Here is a 16,232-nt window from a genome sequence, read left to right as displayed (position 1 = left end):
GCGGGGCAACCCCCCCTCCCTCACTCACTCTCACACACACACACACACACACACACAGAGGAGGGAACGGCTGAGAAGCAGAGCTCAGATACGAGCGAGGAGAGCAGGAAAAAATCGTCCGAGCCGAGCATCTGCTCCCTTCATCTCCTCCGCTCACATCTAATTACAAACACAACGCACTGATTGGTGATAATCTGATGGAAATGAAAGCGGGAAAACCAACAATACACCAAAGTGTTGTGTTACGACACTGAAGGTTTACTGATAAAAAAAAAAAAAAATTTACAACTGCAAATGCAGGACTGATCCAGGTTTTCCTCAGCAGGAGAATAACAGCAGTGTTTTTTTATTTAAACTCTCAGGATAACTGTTTTCTATTGGACTAGCTCCTCTTGTGATGGAAGCAAAATGTCTTAGGACCTGTTCATACGTCTTGCAACCAACCAGGACCACACTCTAAAAAAAAATAATAAAAAGATTCAGTCCACTAAATCTTAGAACTCTTTGCCACAAAAAGATTAAACATTACATTTGTGCAGAAAATAGAAGCTTTTATTTTGAAGGAGCTTTACAGCACAGTGCCTCCACTGTAACCCAGTTAAATTCTCTAACATGTCAGATTCAAGCTAACAGTGAGCTGGACAATTAGTTAACCCTCTAACTGATGTAAACTGCTCGCAGTAACTTCAACATAATCTATATAAACTAGCAGCTTATGCTAAGTATGGCGGTGATCACAGTGTGGTTATAACTGACAGAAACTATGAGAAGAAAACCAAAGTAAACCTTCAACCAATTAGCTTGCAGCTCTCTGACCTTTAAGTGCCACTAATTTCTTTCACTGTGTTCAAACTGACTTCAAAGTTACGGTGACATCACTGATGAGATGTCACTGCACTTGACAACCGAACACCCGTCTCCACGCTGAGGAACATCGGTGTTAACAGCCAATTATCTGCCGGAGTAATGACGACGGTGAAGTGTCCCACACTCACTCACACTCACACTCACACACACACACACACACACACACACACACACACACACACACACACTCAGCTCATTAGGATGAAAGGACAGTTAACAACACAAAGATACAACTTCTACGGTAAATGGGCTGGTTACACCAACACATATGAAGACAAAGACACACACACACACACACACACACACACACAGATATGTAATTGCCATGTAGTTAAGGTGTGGACAGAAGAAGCAAAGAGATGTGATGCACAGAAAATTAGCTGCTGCTGATCAAAGCAGGTCCAATCTATGACTCACACACAGTCACTCACTCACACACACATACACACACACGCACACACACATCCTTTGTGTGTCCCTTGCTGCTTGATAAAGCAGCTGTGATGAGCCTGTCTTGTCAAAAATATCTTCAAATGACACTAAACCAGCTGCTAATTATACACACAAAATGTTCTGTGTGTGTGTGTGTGTGTGTGTGTGTGTGTGTGTGTGTGTGTGATGGGTGCTGTCAAATCAGTATTTACAGACTCAGACACCTTTTTTTTTACATGATGTAAAAGAGGAGAACTCACTCGGTGAATCGAGGTTTCCATCACTCAGATCAGACGGCTCTTCTGCTTTGTCACATTTTTTTTTTTCAGAAAACGACTTTGTGAGGTTTTGCTGTAAAAACTGTGGAGGAGTCAAACATTGGAAAATCTAACTGCCACTACAGTCGCGTCATGTTGTTGTTAGGTTTGTGTAAAGCTGCACAAATCTTTACTTTCCTGTTAACAATGGATCCAGTTATTGTCAGCGTCCCTGCTGCTCTTCTTGTTTCCCAGATGAAGTTATAACATCATCATGAAAATTTTTTTCATAACTGAACCTTTAATATCTTCCACGTGTGACTCATCCTGCCTGATTTATCTGCATCCAGCTGTTTGCTCAAGCTGCAGCTGGACGGTGGAGTGCACGGTGAGGAGTCTGGTCAGCGTGCACGTCTAAACACCTGCTCTGTGTGAGGCTGAACCAGTGAGTCACTTCGGTCCATTTCCTGTTCTTGTGGCTGCGAGTCTGAAGGATGGAACATCTGGAAGAGAGGCCGGACTGAATGTTGTTCTTATTACAGGAAGCACGACGTCACGTGACCGTCCTGTGACCAGCCACTGCTTTTGAGTGATGTTCTCTCAATCCAGATGTTTGGATTTGAAAGATGAGTCTGCCTGATGTATCTGATTCCTCAGAGCCGCAGAGCACCACAGTTTCCAGAAACTATTAAAACATATCAGTGACTCTCGCTGTGTGACATGTTCCTTCATCACTGTAGTTTCTTTTGACTCAGTCCCACACACACACACATACACACACACCGTCCGGCTGCTACAAACTCTCAGTAGAGCATCAAATGTGGATTAATTCGCCACTGAAAATAGTCCCCAACAAATGCACCATCTCCTTCTGTTGAAGTAACTTTAGTTAGAAACTAGAGCGAGCAGCTGTTTTAGAGATTTACTGAACAGTTACAGTCATTTTACGTCTCATCAGACACATGAAGCTCCTACAGGTGAACATACTGGAGAGGACAGTAGTGTATTTACAAGTAAGTGTCTTACCTTCATGAGCACAGACTCACTGAGCTTTTCTCTGTTGACGATCTTTATGGCGACTTTCTGACACGTGACGCAGTGGACGCCCAGCTTCACCAGACCTGAAACACAAAGGTTCAATTAAATGAAGTCATTTCCTCAAAGTGTGATTCACGCTGAGAGAACACTTCAAAATATTCTGCACAAAAAAACAAAAAAAAAACCGGACGCGATGATAACAAGGGGGGGTGGGTGAAAAGGAGTCGTACATCTGCATAAATGACATTACACTCAAGGCTTCCCATCATCCTCTGGGGCGCCAGTCAATGCTACCCTCAAATCACTACCACACACTCCACTGAGCCAGATGGTTGTAGATGAACCCAGTCCAGGGTTTCAAGGCAAAATGGACGAGGCTGGAAAAAAAAGCTGCACAAGTGGTGCCTCAGGTGGTGTAATGATGCTATGGAGAAATGTTCTTTTTTAGGGAGATATCAACACTGAGGAGTTGGCAAGAGTTAGATGAGCTGGAGACAGTTATCTTAGCTTAGCATAAAGACTGCAGATTAAAAATATTCTCCTTTAAGCACCTCTGCCACTCTCCAATTATGAAACTGTACCTGGTTTGTTCAATCATGCACAAACTGAAATGTAAAAAAGAGCGATGTGCTGTAACTGTTTCCAGGTCGGGATGACAACTTCCCACGGCTTGGAACAACTTATTTAGCATTTATAAGCAGTATAAAAACATGTCCTATGAAGACATAGTATATATTATTAATATTGTATAATACCTGTGGAGCAGCCTCCACTGGTCCACAGGGGGAGTTACAGTTAATACATCATTAAACAATAAATGTCAAAATATCAATTTTATCATCAACATCTTGAACTTTTCACATTTAATTTCAGCTGTATGTTGTTTGTGAGTTTACAGAACATAAAACAAGCAGGAAAAACTCAATTGACTCAGACTCTTTAAAGTCCCAAGTCTCTTTTTCATTGTGCACATCTGAGAGCTCACCTGACGAGACTCTCACGCCGCAACAGAAATGTCAGCACGCGACGGCTCCATCTCATCACAGCCACAATGGCTCCATCCATCACTATCAAAGCCCTGACGCCGGGGGGACTGTGGTTTACTTTGTACTGAAGGTCTGCAGACGCCACTGGGAAAATGCCACTGCGCATATGCACCTGTTCATTACCTCACGCTGCATATACGTTTCACAGGAGACGAGTGTCACGCTATGTGAAGGGTGATTTCCCTCACAGAGAAACGAGTAGAGCTGAGAGCAGCGGGTGTGTTTGGGCCAATGGGGGGGGGGTCTTTTATGTCTCCAGTTAGAGCTGAAAGGGCGTCATGGGCCACATTCACCAGGTCTCATTGATCTTGTTGTCAGAGCAGCTACGACTGCTTAGCACAACACAAGGCAGCTCTGTCGGATCACCCTCCATGAAAACCCACAGACAGAGCTCACAGTTAAATGTGTCCAGAGCTTCATGAATCAACTGAAAATTATTTTCACCTTCTCTAAACGATTTGAGAATCTAATCTTGAGCCAATACACTCAGCAGCTGAAGAGACACACGTTTCTTTCAGGAGCTGATGGAGCTAAAAGCGGATTGGATCGGTAAATGGACTTTTATACAGCACCAATCAAAGCACTTTACAGTGTATGTCTCATTCGCTCACACTCACACACTGACAGTGCAGCATCAGGAGCATTTACAGGTTTCAGTGTCTGAAGGAAACGCTCCCTGGAGGAGCCGGGGATCAAACCGGGAGACCGGTCGACCTCCTGAGCTGCTGCGTCTAGGCAAAGGTTATTTTTTTTAAATTTCTTTTGCACCTTGACTTCAATTGTCTGTAGATGAATCACAATAAAACTAAACAAAAGAAACACATTGTCACTACAACCAGAAACCAAGGAAAAAATTCCTTTAAGAGGCAGAAACCTCAGACAGAACCAGGCTCCGGTCGGGCGGCCGTCTGCCTCGACCATTCATTGGGCAGATTTTTTTTTTTTTACTAAAGCAACTTACAAGAGAGTAAGTTCATTCAAACTCTATAGGAACAAGAGCTTGGTGGCATCAAGGTCACAGAGGTCACGTCCACAGTAACATTTCTGGACAGTTCAGCACATGAAGACATGTTTCCATGCTGCTGCACATGTTGGGTTTACGACTGCTCATAATAATTCATTTTTAAATCTAAAGTCATGACCTGTAAGTGAACATTAAGATTTTCCTTAAATCTAAATTCAACAAGTTTTACACAAAGAAATTTGATTTTTTTTTTGTCAAACTATAATGTAGGGCAGTAGCTCCCATACTGGGTCAGCACTGCTGTATAATCACAGACAAGCTTGTGAAAGGACTGTCAGGTAAATATTAACAGGTCATTAACTGTAACTGATCCAGGTGTCAAAGAAAGACAAGAAAACATGATGAGGTCCGATATAAACTCTGTGTCTTGATGAAATACTGGTACAGGCATGTTGCTCTGAGGAGGGAGATGCATTATAACGTCAGTGTGTGTTACAGCTTCATGGGCCCAGTGAGGCTGTAACGATGACCTATCTCCACTAAAAACACATCTGTGCTGCCATAATCGTCCGTGCAGCTTTTCTGGTCTCATAATTACCCCTCTGGCACCTAAACGTCTGAACAGACAGATATATGTATTTGATCCAGCACAAAACCCATAAAAGCACTTTATGTTTGACATTTTTCACTGTGCGTCTCAGTTATTAACATCATTATGTAACTCAGCTGGGTCCCAGAGTAATAATCTGTGACATTTACACATAAAGAAACAGCCACTTTGTTTCTCCCAGCCTCATTTCTGAAAAACTCAGGAAGGATGAGTCTGTGGAAGCTTTTACATTTGTTGTTTGAAACACTTTTGTTAGTGTGAATTCTGGTGCTTTATGGATCTGACGAGCAGAACAATAACCATAAAATACATGAAAGAAGTTGAGTCGGAGATGAATCTGGATCCTGGAAACTGTTCGACCACCTGACTGGTCTGGTCTACACATATAACAGCCTATATGTAGCTCGATTAGTAAAGTTAAAAACTCAAAATTCATTCTCAGTAACAGCTTAGATTCACTGCATCTAACAAGAAGTGAACTGAACCTGTCACTCCAGCTGTTTAAGTCTCGACACAGAGCAGAGACATAACTATTATCTTTGTTTTCAGGGAACATCTGGATTCTAATTCAGTTCAGATTAATTTAAAGCTCCACCCAGTCTAAAGGTAGATGTCCATGTGTTTGTGATTATAAAGCAGGTCTAGGTTCTATATTAATACTGTGAAAGTATCAAAGCCTCAGTCCACAGAGAAATGCACACAGCCTGTATTCAGAAACTGAGCCTTAAAACCAGCCGTCAGGACTTCTGCAACTTTGTGATGTCACAACAAAGCAGTCACTGCTCTCAGCCATGCCCCAAGCCGACCTGAAATTGCAGGATTCGGTTTCTCTGAGTGTTTACCTGAAATCTGCTATATCTTTACTGGATCACTCAGAAAATAGTCAGCCAATCAGAAGAGAGGCTCAGATCCTCTCTTCTGATTGGCTGACTGACCTGTTGTTACTAGAGCTCCAGAGAGAAGCCTGAGAGAGGAGATGTAAAACTACACTGAGATGGTTTTTGCTTCTTAAAACCACAGATATATCTTCTGATGGAGATCAACACTTCAGATAAAACACAAGAGAAGAGTAAAATATGGAGCTTTAAATTTACAGAAGAAAATTCCTCTGAAAGGTGCTATCAAAGAGCATCCAGACTTATGTGGACCACCTCGACTGAACAAAGAAATAAAAGCCGCCTGCAACATGACAACCACAGTTTGACAGACAGGTGAGCACTGTGCACCACAGATGGATAAAAACTCTATGACAAATCTTTCAGAAGGCAAATTAAACTAAACTGCGACCGGTGGAAGCCACAAATGACTGACCCACTGAGCTGCATCGACTTTTCTCCACTCAGTCAGTTTTCGTCTCTGCTGAATCAGATCGATAATCTCCAGGACTTCTGAACTCAACAGACCGGCAGCAGAGACCCGGTCCTCTCCGGTCCTGCTCAGACCTCCCGTCTTCCCGCTCTCTGTGCCTTTGGGCTGAAAGAGAGAATCACTCTCAAAGCCCAGATTAAGCTTCTTAAATGATTAATTCTACATGTGCCACCGACCGCAAACAGGAAAAATGTCAGAGATAAGAGGCCAAAAAAGTCAAGGAGTGAACACAACAAGTCAACTTCAAATCCCAGAGAGCACTGCTGCAAGAAACAGCCAATCACAGACCAGCAAATTTTTTCTTCTGCTAAGACACTGACTTAATGAATTCAGCAGCTCTGGTGCGCTGTTTGTTTTCCACAGATCCAAGTACTTTGAATTCATGCCGTCGTCTCCCAACGAGGCTCATGGGTATTGTAGTATTTAGTGGCTTTTGGCATGCATACATATTAAGATGAAGATTTCTTACAAATGAGGTTGAAATATTTATAAAAAAAAAGGGCTGTGAACTGCTCCAGGAACCTCCCGCGTTTGAGTAACATTAATATCATTGTTAGCATGAAACAGTAAAGACAGTAAAAACAAGAGCCTCACAGAGATGTTTTCCCGCCTTATTTGAGTCTTTGGACATTAAGCAGGAGCTTTTGTTCTCTTGTCGTCCCGACTAATTGGAACCAACAGACCAGCCGATAATTATGTTGAAGAACCGACCACAGGCGCAACAGCTTCCTGAGGAGTCGGAATAAATTAGCATCGCAAACTGGGAGGTGCTAATAAGATAGCATCAATGGCTAAATAAGCGCAGTGAATTAATGCAACCGCAGCAGTGAAACGGCCGAGATCTACCTTTAATGAACTCTTCACTCATGCTGCAGCAAACAGGTAGAACTGTGCTCTTTTTTAAAAGTGTTTTCATTTTAAATTCAGCCTCTGCACAGGAGGCAACTTCCCTGCAGGGATCAATAATCAATTAAGTTATTTTCTCATTCTGATGCAAAACCAAATGCAACTTCCGGGTTCCACCGGTTGCAGGGAGCCGTCAGGTGTGACTGGTGCAGCTTCTCTGCTGTCACACTGCCACATGGACGAAAGCAGCGAGCACTGCAGACGGTGTCTGTTCAAAGATGAAAGATTAGAGAAAATGAAGAATCACAATGTGCACAGCAAACACAAAAAATGAGAAAGTAGTTTGAATCTCTAAACTTATATCTCTGCTTGAGTCCCACCGTCACCTTTTTAATAACGTAAACATCCCAAACGCCCTGGTTTGTAAAATACAGTGGAAACATAAAGGACCTGGTATCAAAGCTTCACAAGGTTCTTTAAAGTACAGGTTCCAGGAAGCAAAGCTACAGGTTGTTCAGCTCCTGCACTGATAATAGACTTTTGGCTTCTTTATCACAGGGATAACCTGTAGATAAACACACTCACACCTATGGGCAGGTGAGACTCTCACTTTCACCCTGAGCTGCTATCTCGGCGCCGTGGGAGGACAGAAACAGATCTGAAAAGCAAACAACCAAATCATATTGGCTGTTAAAGGCTGGCTCCATAAAACAGAATAAACTGACGGGCCTGTTGGGTTCACACACACACACACACACACACACACACACAAACAGGAAGTGACTCCCAGAGTCTCCTGCATGTTTTGTTTGCTTCACGATCACATTTACAGCAGGAGGACGATTCTGGTCCAGCAGGAGGAAAAACTGTTTGTGTCATTTTGGAAAGGAGACAGCTGCTGTTTCACCGTTTTGTCTCTCAGCTTTGCAGGAAGTGACACATCAGCACTGTTTACTCTCGACTGATGCTGAGGGGAGAAGTGGGATGCAAGTTTCCAGGAAACTAACTGAAAACGGCAGAAACTTTTCTCCTGTGATGTGACAAGTGTCTGGAGAAAATGTAGCAAGCATTGTGAAGCACTTTGAGTGATCGATAAGACTGGAAAAACTCTACATAAGTGCAGTTCACTTACCATTTAACACAGTAGTAGACTAAAGAAAAATGGTAAGGTCCACTCACAGGTCATGTTTTTTTTTTTGTCCAAATTACTGAATTGTTGAGGTATTACAGAGTATTTATCATAGTATTTATTATAGACTAAAACCTGGTAATAAGTACAAAGAAGGGTGATGCTAGAAGAACAAAGATGATGTTCTTTTAAACTAAATTAGAACGGCATCTAGAACCCAAACTGCTCTAAGTGCAGCAGCGACTGAGCGGAGTTGAGGCGTCGTCAGCTCAGGAGGCAGATATCTTCTTTTCTTTGTTGGTTCAGTGTTTTGGTGCAGAGGAATCTTTTTTCATCATGCCGACCTGCAGGCCACACTCAGCCACCCACACACACTGTCACACCACCAAGTAAAGCCGGGGGGGGGGGGCAAGAGACTGGTCCTCTGCTCCACTTCAGGCTGAGATTTCTGAAGGCGGCAGAGCCTGCTGGGTGAACGCTGCATGTTACAGAAAGTCCGTCCTGCTCTCTCTTCTCTCGGCAGATAATGAGCACGTTGCAGCCGCCTGTGTGTGGATGACTTGAAGGTAAAGGGAAGACGAGTCGGAGGGAGACAAAAGGAGAAAGGGAGAGAGAGACAGGAAACTTCCAGCTAATTGAACTATAAATAGAAACACAATGGAGCACTCGAGCGCCAACATTTTACTCGCCGAGGCTCCATATTGCTCGTTTCTTCTCACCACACCCCCAGCGACGACAGGACGAACAACAATAACTGCTGAGAGGAAATCAGAGCATACGGTGAATTACTCACATCTTCCTGCTCTCATTCACAGATAGCGAGGCTCCATGTGAGGTAGCAGACTCACCATCAGGAGGAAACGGGGTCAACGTCAAGAACGCAGACATGAACAAGAGGCGCCACAGATCAAATTGCAAACCCTGCGATTAGCGAATGATAGATATAGTTCATAAGCTTCCAGCGTATTAGACTCACAACTCACAAAGACCTGTCTCACTCAGCAACGTCCCTGTTTATTCAGAGTCATATAAAATATGAACCATTTGAGTGAAATTTTTGTCATAATTGCTGTGTGAAGTCTTGAGTAGAAGTGTTTTGTGAGGTCACACTGATCTTGACCTTTCAGCACCAAAATCTAATCAGTTCGTCCTTGAGGAGGTTGTTGTGCCAAATCTGAAGAAGTTCCGTCAAGGTGTTACTGAGATATTTTGTCTATGATGAATGGGGCGGATGCACGGACGCACGGACAACCCAAAAACAATATGGCGCCGGCGCAGAGGCATAAAAACACTGAGTTGTTTGTATTTCTTTGAACCAATTACAGTCCTCGTGGGCACCGCTCCGTGCAGAACAGGACCTGTTTTGGTGGAACACTCGCACATGCCGAGGTGACCACTGCCATTAAAACTCCTGGAGTAAAAGTGGTGTGAAGACTTCGTCCAAACCTGATATTTTCATCGGGTAGGTTCCAGCTCGGAGGCTGTTGCGAAGGGGAACGCCGCGTGAAACACCCGGTCAGCAGCAGACTTGATACTCGCTCTCTATGTCTGCAGAATCAGACGAACGACACAAAGGCAGCAGGAGATTTTATGGGGTTTGAATGGATCCACTTCACCGAGTCCGACACAGGAAATAAAATAGACTTCAAAGCAAGAATCCAAACTGATAGAGACTCCTGTGTTTCTATGTGGAGGACTGTTCATTAACTCCAAACTTTCAAATGGGATTTTTTCCAGCCAAACAAAACTACTTCTTGAGCCAGTGTCTCCAGACTCAACAAAGAGCAATGGGCCACGGAGGAGCTCATCAGCCAGCAGTGGACCTGCAGAGCTCAGTGGGTCTCTGATGGGAGTTTTGCGGCTGCCTGGGATCCGTCTGCAGCTGTCCGACAAGACTGATGGACCCGCCGCCTCCCGCGTTTGAATGAGACCTGGCAGATGCCAAAACTGAGCTCTGGCCTATTTACATCTCATCACAGAGACAGGGAGCATCCTTTCCTTTTCATTCACGCTTTAAACCCAAACAGAAAGACAAACTCAAAAGTAACGTTGACGCTCACACAAGAGTCAATACATATTCGTTTTCCTGCACACATGGCGAGAAAAACGATATTGATTAATCTTCACATCAGCCCTGTAATTGCCCACCTCTCCATCAGTCATATGATGCCATCCTCCTTTGTTCCGCCCCCCCCGCTGCTCTGTAACATTGATTAACAGCTGCTTCTGGTTTGCCAATGTGGCGGAGAGGCGCGTGGCCGTCCTGGCGGCGAGGGCGGGCTGCCCGCTGAAGCTAATCAGATCACATGGACAGAAATGGGTCTGAACATCAATTTCAGACCACGAACGAGGCATCGCACGCTTGTTCAGCTGTCCCGCTGCTCGTTCCAGACCGTGAAGAAACACTGGATTTGAAATGGTCAAGGTTCGGTTTGGACGGCTTTCGTTTTTTAAAATACATTTTTTTAATCGATAGTTTCAGCGAACAAGTGGGGGGGTTGTACCGCAGTGAAAATAATTAAAAGAAAACCACACACTTTGTGACCAGAGGCACTTCATTCTCATCTACAAAAAAAAACTGTTCAAATCTGATGGCATCCAGTCGATTCCCTCCTCAATCTGGACCATCCATTGCTTTTTAAAAGCACAAAGTTTAAATACTACACTTTTTAAAACAGAAGTAAATACAAATAAAGATTGGTAAAATTTAAAAATAATAGTAATAAATTATATAAAAGAATAAAAACAAATAATATTTGTATGAACATATTTTATGTTTGAAATGTTTTTCCATGTTTGTGCCTCCGTAGATTTGGTTCAACGCCACTACAACTAATTCTGACCTGAATCCTACACTCACAGTTCTTCAGAGGAAGGTCAGACCTGGTCCACGAGGACCTGAGGACCTGATAAGACCTGAACAGAGATGCTGCTCCACCAAGAATTTCATTTTTCCAACATAGTTTAAGAGTTTAAGAGTCTGACTCACTCCCAGAGACCATGTAGCGTGATCAGTCACTCCCACACCTTGAACTGTCCTGAGAGTCTCCAGGTTAAATCACCAAAAAGAGCCGTGATAGGAAATATCTGGTTCTGTGATCGATTGTCGATCGAACCTTTGTGCATAAAAACTTCAACTACAACTCCCAACGGGCATTTAGAAAATGGATCAACATCCAACCACCAAACTTAGAACTGTTTTATGTTTGGCCTCAGTGAAAGCTGAGGATTATTCTGTTGAGGAAACTGATCTTGAATTAGTTTAAATTTGAGGCTCAAGTTTGGATGAATTCAGAAATGATGGCGCCGTGTTGTTTTTCTCCAGCTGCAACAAAAAATATTTTCAAATTTGCCACAACTCTGATTTGCCTCTGACTGGAGCAGCGGCAGCCGAGGCTCATGGGTATTGTAGTATTTGGAGCCTGCACCTGTATCACACTACATGACCAGAGCTGATAGGGAGTCCACCTGGAAACACTCAAGTATTAAACATACAGACGTGAGACCTGCTGCAAAACCTGATTAGACTGAATGTGATTTGAACTCAGCCCAACTCAGGTCCAGGGTCGGGGTCCCGGATGCTAGGACCCCAGAGGACCTGGGAAGACCTCCACTCTCAAACTCCAACTGTAATCAAAAGGGTTCAAGAACAAAAACTATTTTATTCTGAGTAGGTCATCATCAAGGACGTGCAAAAAAACAGGGGGACCAATTGTTCACTGATCAGCTGAGGTCAGTGGAAATCATCATCATCATCATCATCATCATCATCATCACCAGATCACCTGAGGGGTGCTTACCTGTTTTCACATCAGCGCGTTGAGAGAGGGAAGCAGCCGTCCAATCAGCGGAGAGCATGAGGAGAGAGCAGAGAAGAGGAGACCAGCGGTTAGCTCTGGGCACAGAGAATCTACCAGGCAACAGATGACGCTGACACGGCGGCTCCAGCAACCAATCAGCTCTCGGCTGTTTGTGTTTTAACTACTGTAAACTCCTGAACATTTGAATGAATCTTGTTCTGCTCTGCATCGACACATCCGGTGAAACGGAGGATATCTGTGTCAAGGTTAGCCTCCCCTCCTCCATCATTTCACTCCCCCCCCCCTCCTCACCCCCTTTCTGTCCCTCCCCCGACGATTCGAATCCCATTGAATATATTGAATTCCCTTCCTCCCTCCTTTCTCCAAATCCTAACAAAACCAGCTCCCCTTTTCTCCATTAATGAGGTAATTAATAAAACCAGCTCTTCCTTTTCTCTTTCCCCTCTCTCTCTCTCTCTTTTCCCTCCGTCAGTGAGGAGAAAGAGGGGGAGGAGGAGGAGGAGGAGAAGAGGAAGGCCAAGAAAGCAGGTCAAGCCTCAAGAGAAGAGAGAGAGGGGGAGAGAGAGTAAAAGGCTTCATGCAGCGTTCAAGTCGTATCAGTAAAACTGGACGCCATCACTGATGAACACAACACAAACTGTAGCAGACAGATCAATATTTCTGGAAGTATGTTTATAAAGAAGTTTGATTTACATTATTTGCCGATGATTTCCTGTTTTCCCTCTTTCAGTTGACACAATTCATCAATGTGCAACCTCAGAGCTGAGAGAAACCTCCCACATGTCCTACTTACTGTAAAACAACCTCAGATCCTGGATGAGAACTGCTGCATTAAAAGTCCTACATTCAAATATTTTACTTCATAAACTGAAGGATCCAGTGTTTTTACCCAAACTAGGGAGTAAAAGTCAGAATATTTTTTAAAAGCTTGCTCTCGCTTGTCTCCCAACTTCATGGAAGCACTAAAATCACTAGAATAAAAGCCATCATGCACAAGCAGTATGTTGTTCTCACTTTTCAAAGTAAAAGCACAGATTGAAGAACAGAGGGAAAAGCTACTTTTGCAGAATTGCACATGTATGTTTTCACAGATGACTCAAGGAAAGAAAGAGGAAGGAACAAAGGAAAGAATGAAGGTGAGAGGAAAAGATAGAAGGATGAACGGAAATTTATGTCACTGACTGAGGTGTGCCGAATTCACATCGAATCTGAAAGGTACTCAGTTACTCCAGCTGCCAGATAAATGTAGAAAAGTAAAATATTTCCTTCTGAGATGTAGTGGAGAACAATTAGAAACATTACCAAAGCTGTAACAGTCAAGTACTCATGTTTACAGTCTATCCTGCAGGACCTGAATGCAGCATTACGTGTTGAGGCTGCAGCTCCTCCTGCTCTCGACCCTGAGTGATCACTGAAATACACCGACACACGTACACACACAACCACTGTAGTGTTATAAGGCATCCACAACATCTCTGCCTGTGCTGTAAACCAACCTGGATGTTCCACCATGTACAGCACATACAAACTACATCCACACAAACAAACATTTATTTCTCAGTGATGATTGATTTGTTGGTAAAAGGATGAAAAAAATCAAGTTTTTAAATAAAGGAAAAGTTACATGCCTATAGATGATCAATAGCCTTCACAGATCTGTCGGTTAAAGGTCCCTTATTGTATAAAGGTGGATGTCCATGTGTTTGTGATTATAAAGCAGGTCTAGGTTCTATATTAATACTGTGAAAGTATCAAAGCCTCAGTCCACAGAGAAATGCACACAGCCTGTATTCAGAAACTGAGCCTTAAAACCAGCCGTCAGGACTTCTGGAACTTTGTGATGTCACAATGAAGCAGTCACCACCCTCAGCTGCCCTCTCAAGCCAAGCCCACCTTTAGATAGAGTTTAACCCCACTCTCTGGCATCACTATCAGTCATTCAACATGGTGACCCCTGTGTGGGCCTTACACCCCTCTAGATCTGCTGCACCCACCCCTTCTTCACCTGTGCCCACACAATCAACACAACCCTCTGTGACAGGTCAAGTTCACTACAACGTCACCAAGCAGCTGGATGCTAACAAGCTACCACCAGCTAACAAGTTAAACAGAAAGTTGCTACCGTCAACAGCGTGCTGCTCACCCACCACACCCACCCTCAGCTGCCTCGTCTTAGCCAGTAACACAGTGTCCACTCCTACTTACCTAACTAGCTTGCTAAGCTAATTAACAGCATGTTTAAGGCAACTAGCACACAAGGCTAGCTGGCATGCTAGCATGAGTTCTGCACTCACCTTTCTTCTAACCCACAGCCATTCACTGGTTGCTTTAGGTCCAGCCCTCTCATACCTGGTTCAGGTAACAGGGACCAAAACTGATCTGCCAACTTCACCCAGCCTCCACTGGGGGGCCTCACTCCAGTCAAAAAACTTGAAACTCTACCTGCTCATCTCCAAACAGCTGGCAGAGAACATCTGCAAGTGAGAAAGTTGAGCATCTTGCAGCCAAAAAGCCACATCATCTTCTCAGGAGTCTGGAGTTGAGGTGTGATTGAACTGTTGTAGCTGGCTGAGGTACAGCTCATTTCAACAAGCTCGTCATATGTGTTTATGTAAAATCAGTAAAGTCAGTGGTGGAGAAACAAGTGGAGAGCTTTCCTCTGAGATGTCCTGGAGCAGCATTAAAGGCTAAGCTAGGTATGTGTTTATTATTGTACCTACGCCTGCCGCAGTAGGGGGCGCTATTTCAGGACACACTCCTCTGGGTCGTATCAGAGGGATGAAAAAATGACCTGTGCAGTTCAGGTTGTTTTTGTTTTTTTTTAAAGTTGAATAATTATAAGAAGTTTTCCCCAAGGAAAGAAGAAAAGATTAGAGAAATGTAGTTTGGTGTGTAGCAGAGTTTAGTATTTTCTTCTTGCCATTCCTGATGCTGATCTTTCCCAGCCTCAATCGCTGATGAGGCAGAAATATAAAGTCACTTATTATGTAATTTAAAATTTTAAAAAAGGGAATCAGCCATACATTCATTGTATAGCTGATAGCCTACGTATCTGTCCTCTTACCCATCCAGCACAGAGCACACGAGGCTTTAGCAGAGGACGCGGCGGGGACATCGAGCTCCGTAAAGTCTTTTCGACAGCTCTCAGGCCAGTTTAATGGCCACGAGTCTGCCGCGCTGCCGACGTGCCATCAGATGGAAATCTTATCATGACAGGAGAGCGGTAAAACTTGAGCGCTTCACTTTAATGAGTTCAGTTTTATGTAACTCACAGGATTGAGGGGGAAGCAGCAACTCACAGTAATTAACCCACAGGAGAGAGAGAGAGAGTGAGAGAGAGAGCAGGGGAAAGAACCAAATCTGAGTAGGATGAGAAGAGGTGGGAAAAAACTGGGAAAAGGGAGCTTCACGTCCTCGTTCAGCCACATGATGAAAGGAGAGGAAAGAAGAGGATGAGGAGGAGGAGAGACACTTCTGACAATACAGAAAAGTGGTGTTGATGCCAAGAGGAAGAGCCAAAGTCCCAATTCTATGACGCAACCCCCTCCAAACTTATTACAGTAAACCTACTTGTCTTCTGTGCCTTTACTTTTGAGGATGAGTTGATTCACATCTTACAAACACAAACTGAAGAAGGAGGCTGTGAAACACTTTCATCTACAGCCCCAGAATTCAAACCAGCAACCTTTCGAGTACTAGCCATGTTTTTTTGTCTTTGCTGCAGCCACAATGAGCCGGGTGTTCACAGAAGCTCATGATGCTGCAACAGTTAGTGGGACTTTTCCAAGAGTCTAAGAAAGCTGCAGATTTCCCACTGTTTTCATTACCGTCTTAAAATCATCTTAAAGATTTTT

The 16,232-nt window shown here is 43.7% G+C and overlaps 1 protein-coding gene across 12 annotated transcripts in view; it reads right to left on the bottom strand.

Annotated features, from left to right (window-relative positions):
* The window catches only part of LOC139628276 (serine/threonine-protein kinase BRSK2-like), a 109,958-nt gene that overhangs the window by 48,383 nt on the left and 45,343 nt on the right, over positions 1-16,232 (bottom strand). For all 12 annotated transcript variants that reach the window (XM_071489819.1, XM_071489818.1, XM_071489823.1 and 9 more), the window contains exon 2: positions 2,583-2,677. In XM_071489819.1, coding sequence (XP_071345920.1) covers positions 2,583-2,677 — 95 coding nt within the window. The remainder of the gene's footprint in view (positions 1-2,582; positions 2,678-16,232) is intronic.

Source organism: Trachinotus anak, unplaced genomic scaffold (genome assembly GCF_046630095.1).
Source record: "Trachinotus anak isolate AG129_WGS33_773 ecotype Australia unplaced genomic scaffold, CSIRO_AGI_Tana_v1 ptg000011l, whole genome shotgun sequence".
Lineage (NCBI taxonomy): Eukaryota > Metazoa > Chordata > Actinopteri > Carangiformes > Carangidae > Trachinotus > Trachinotus anak.
This window is presented reverse-complemented; position numbering and strand designations above follow the sequence as displayed.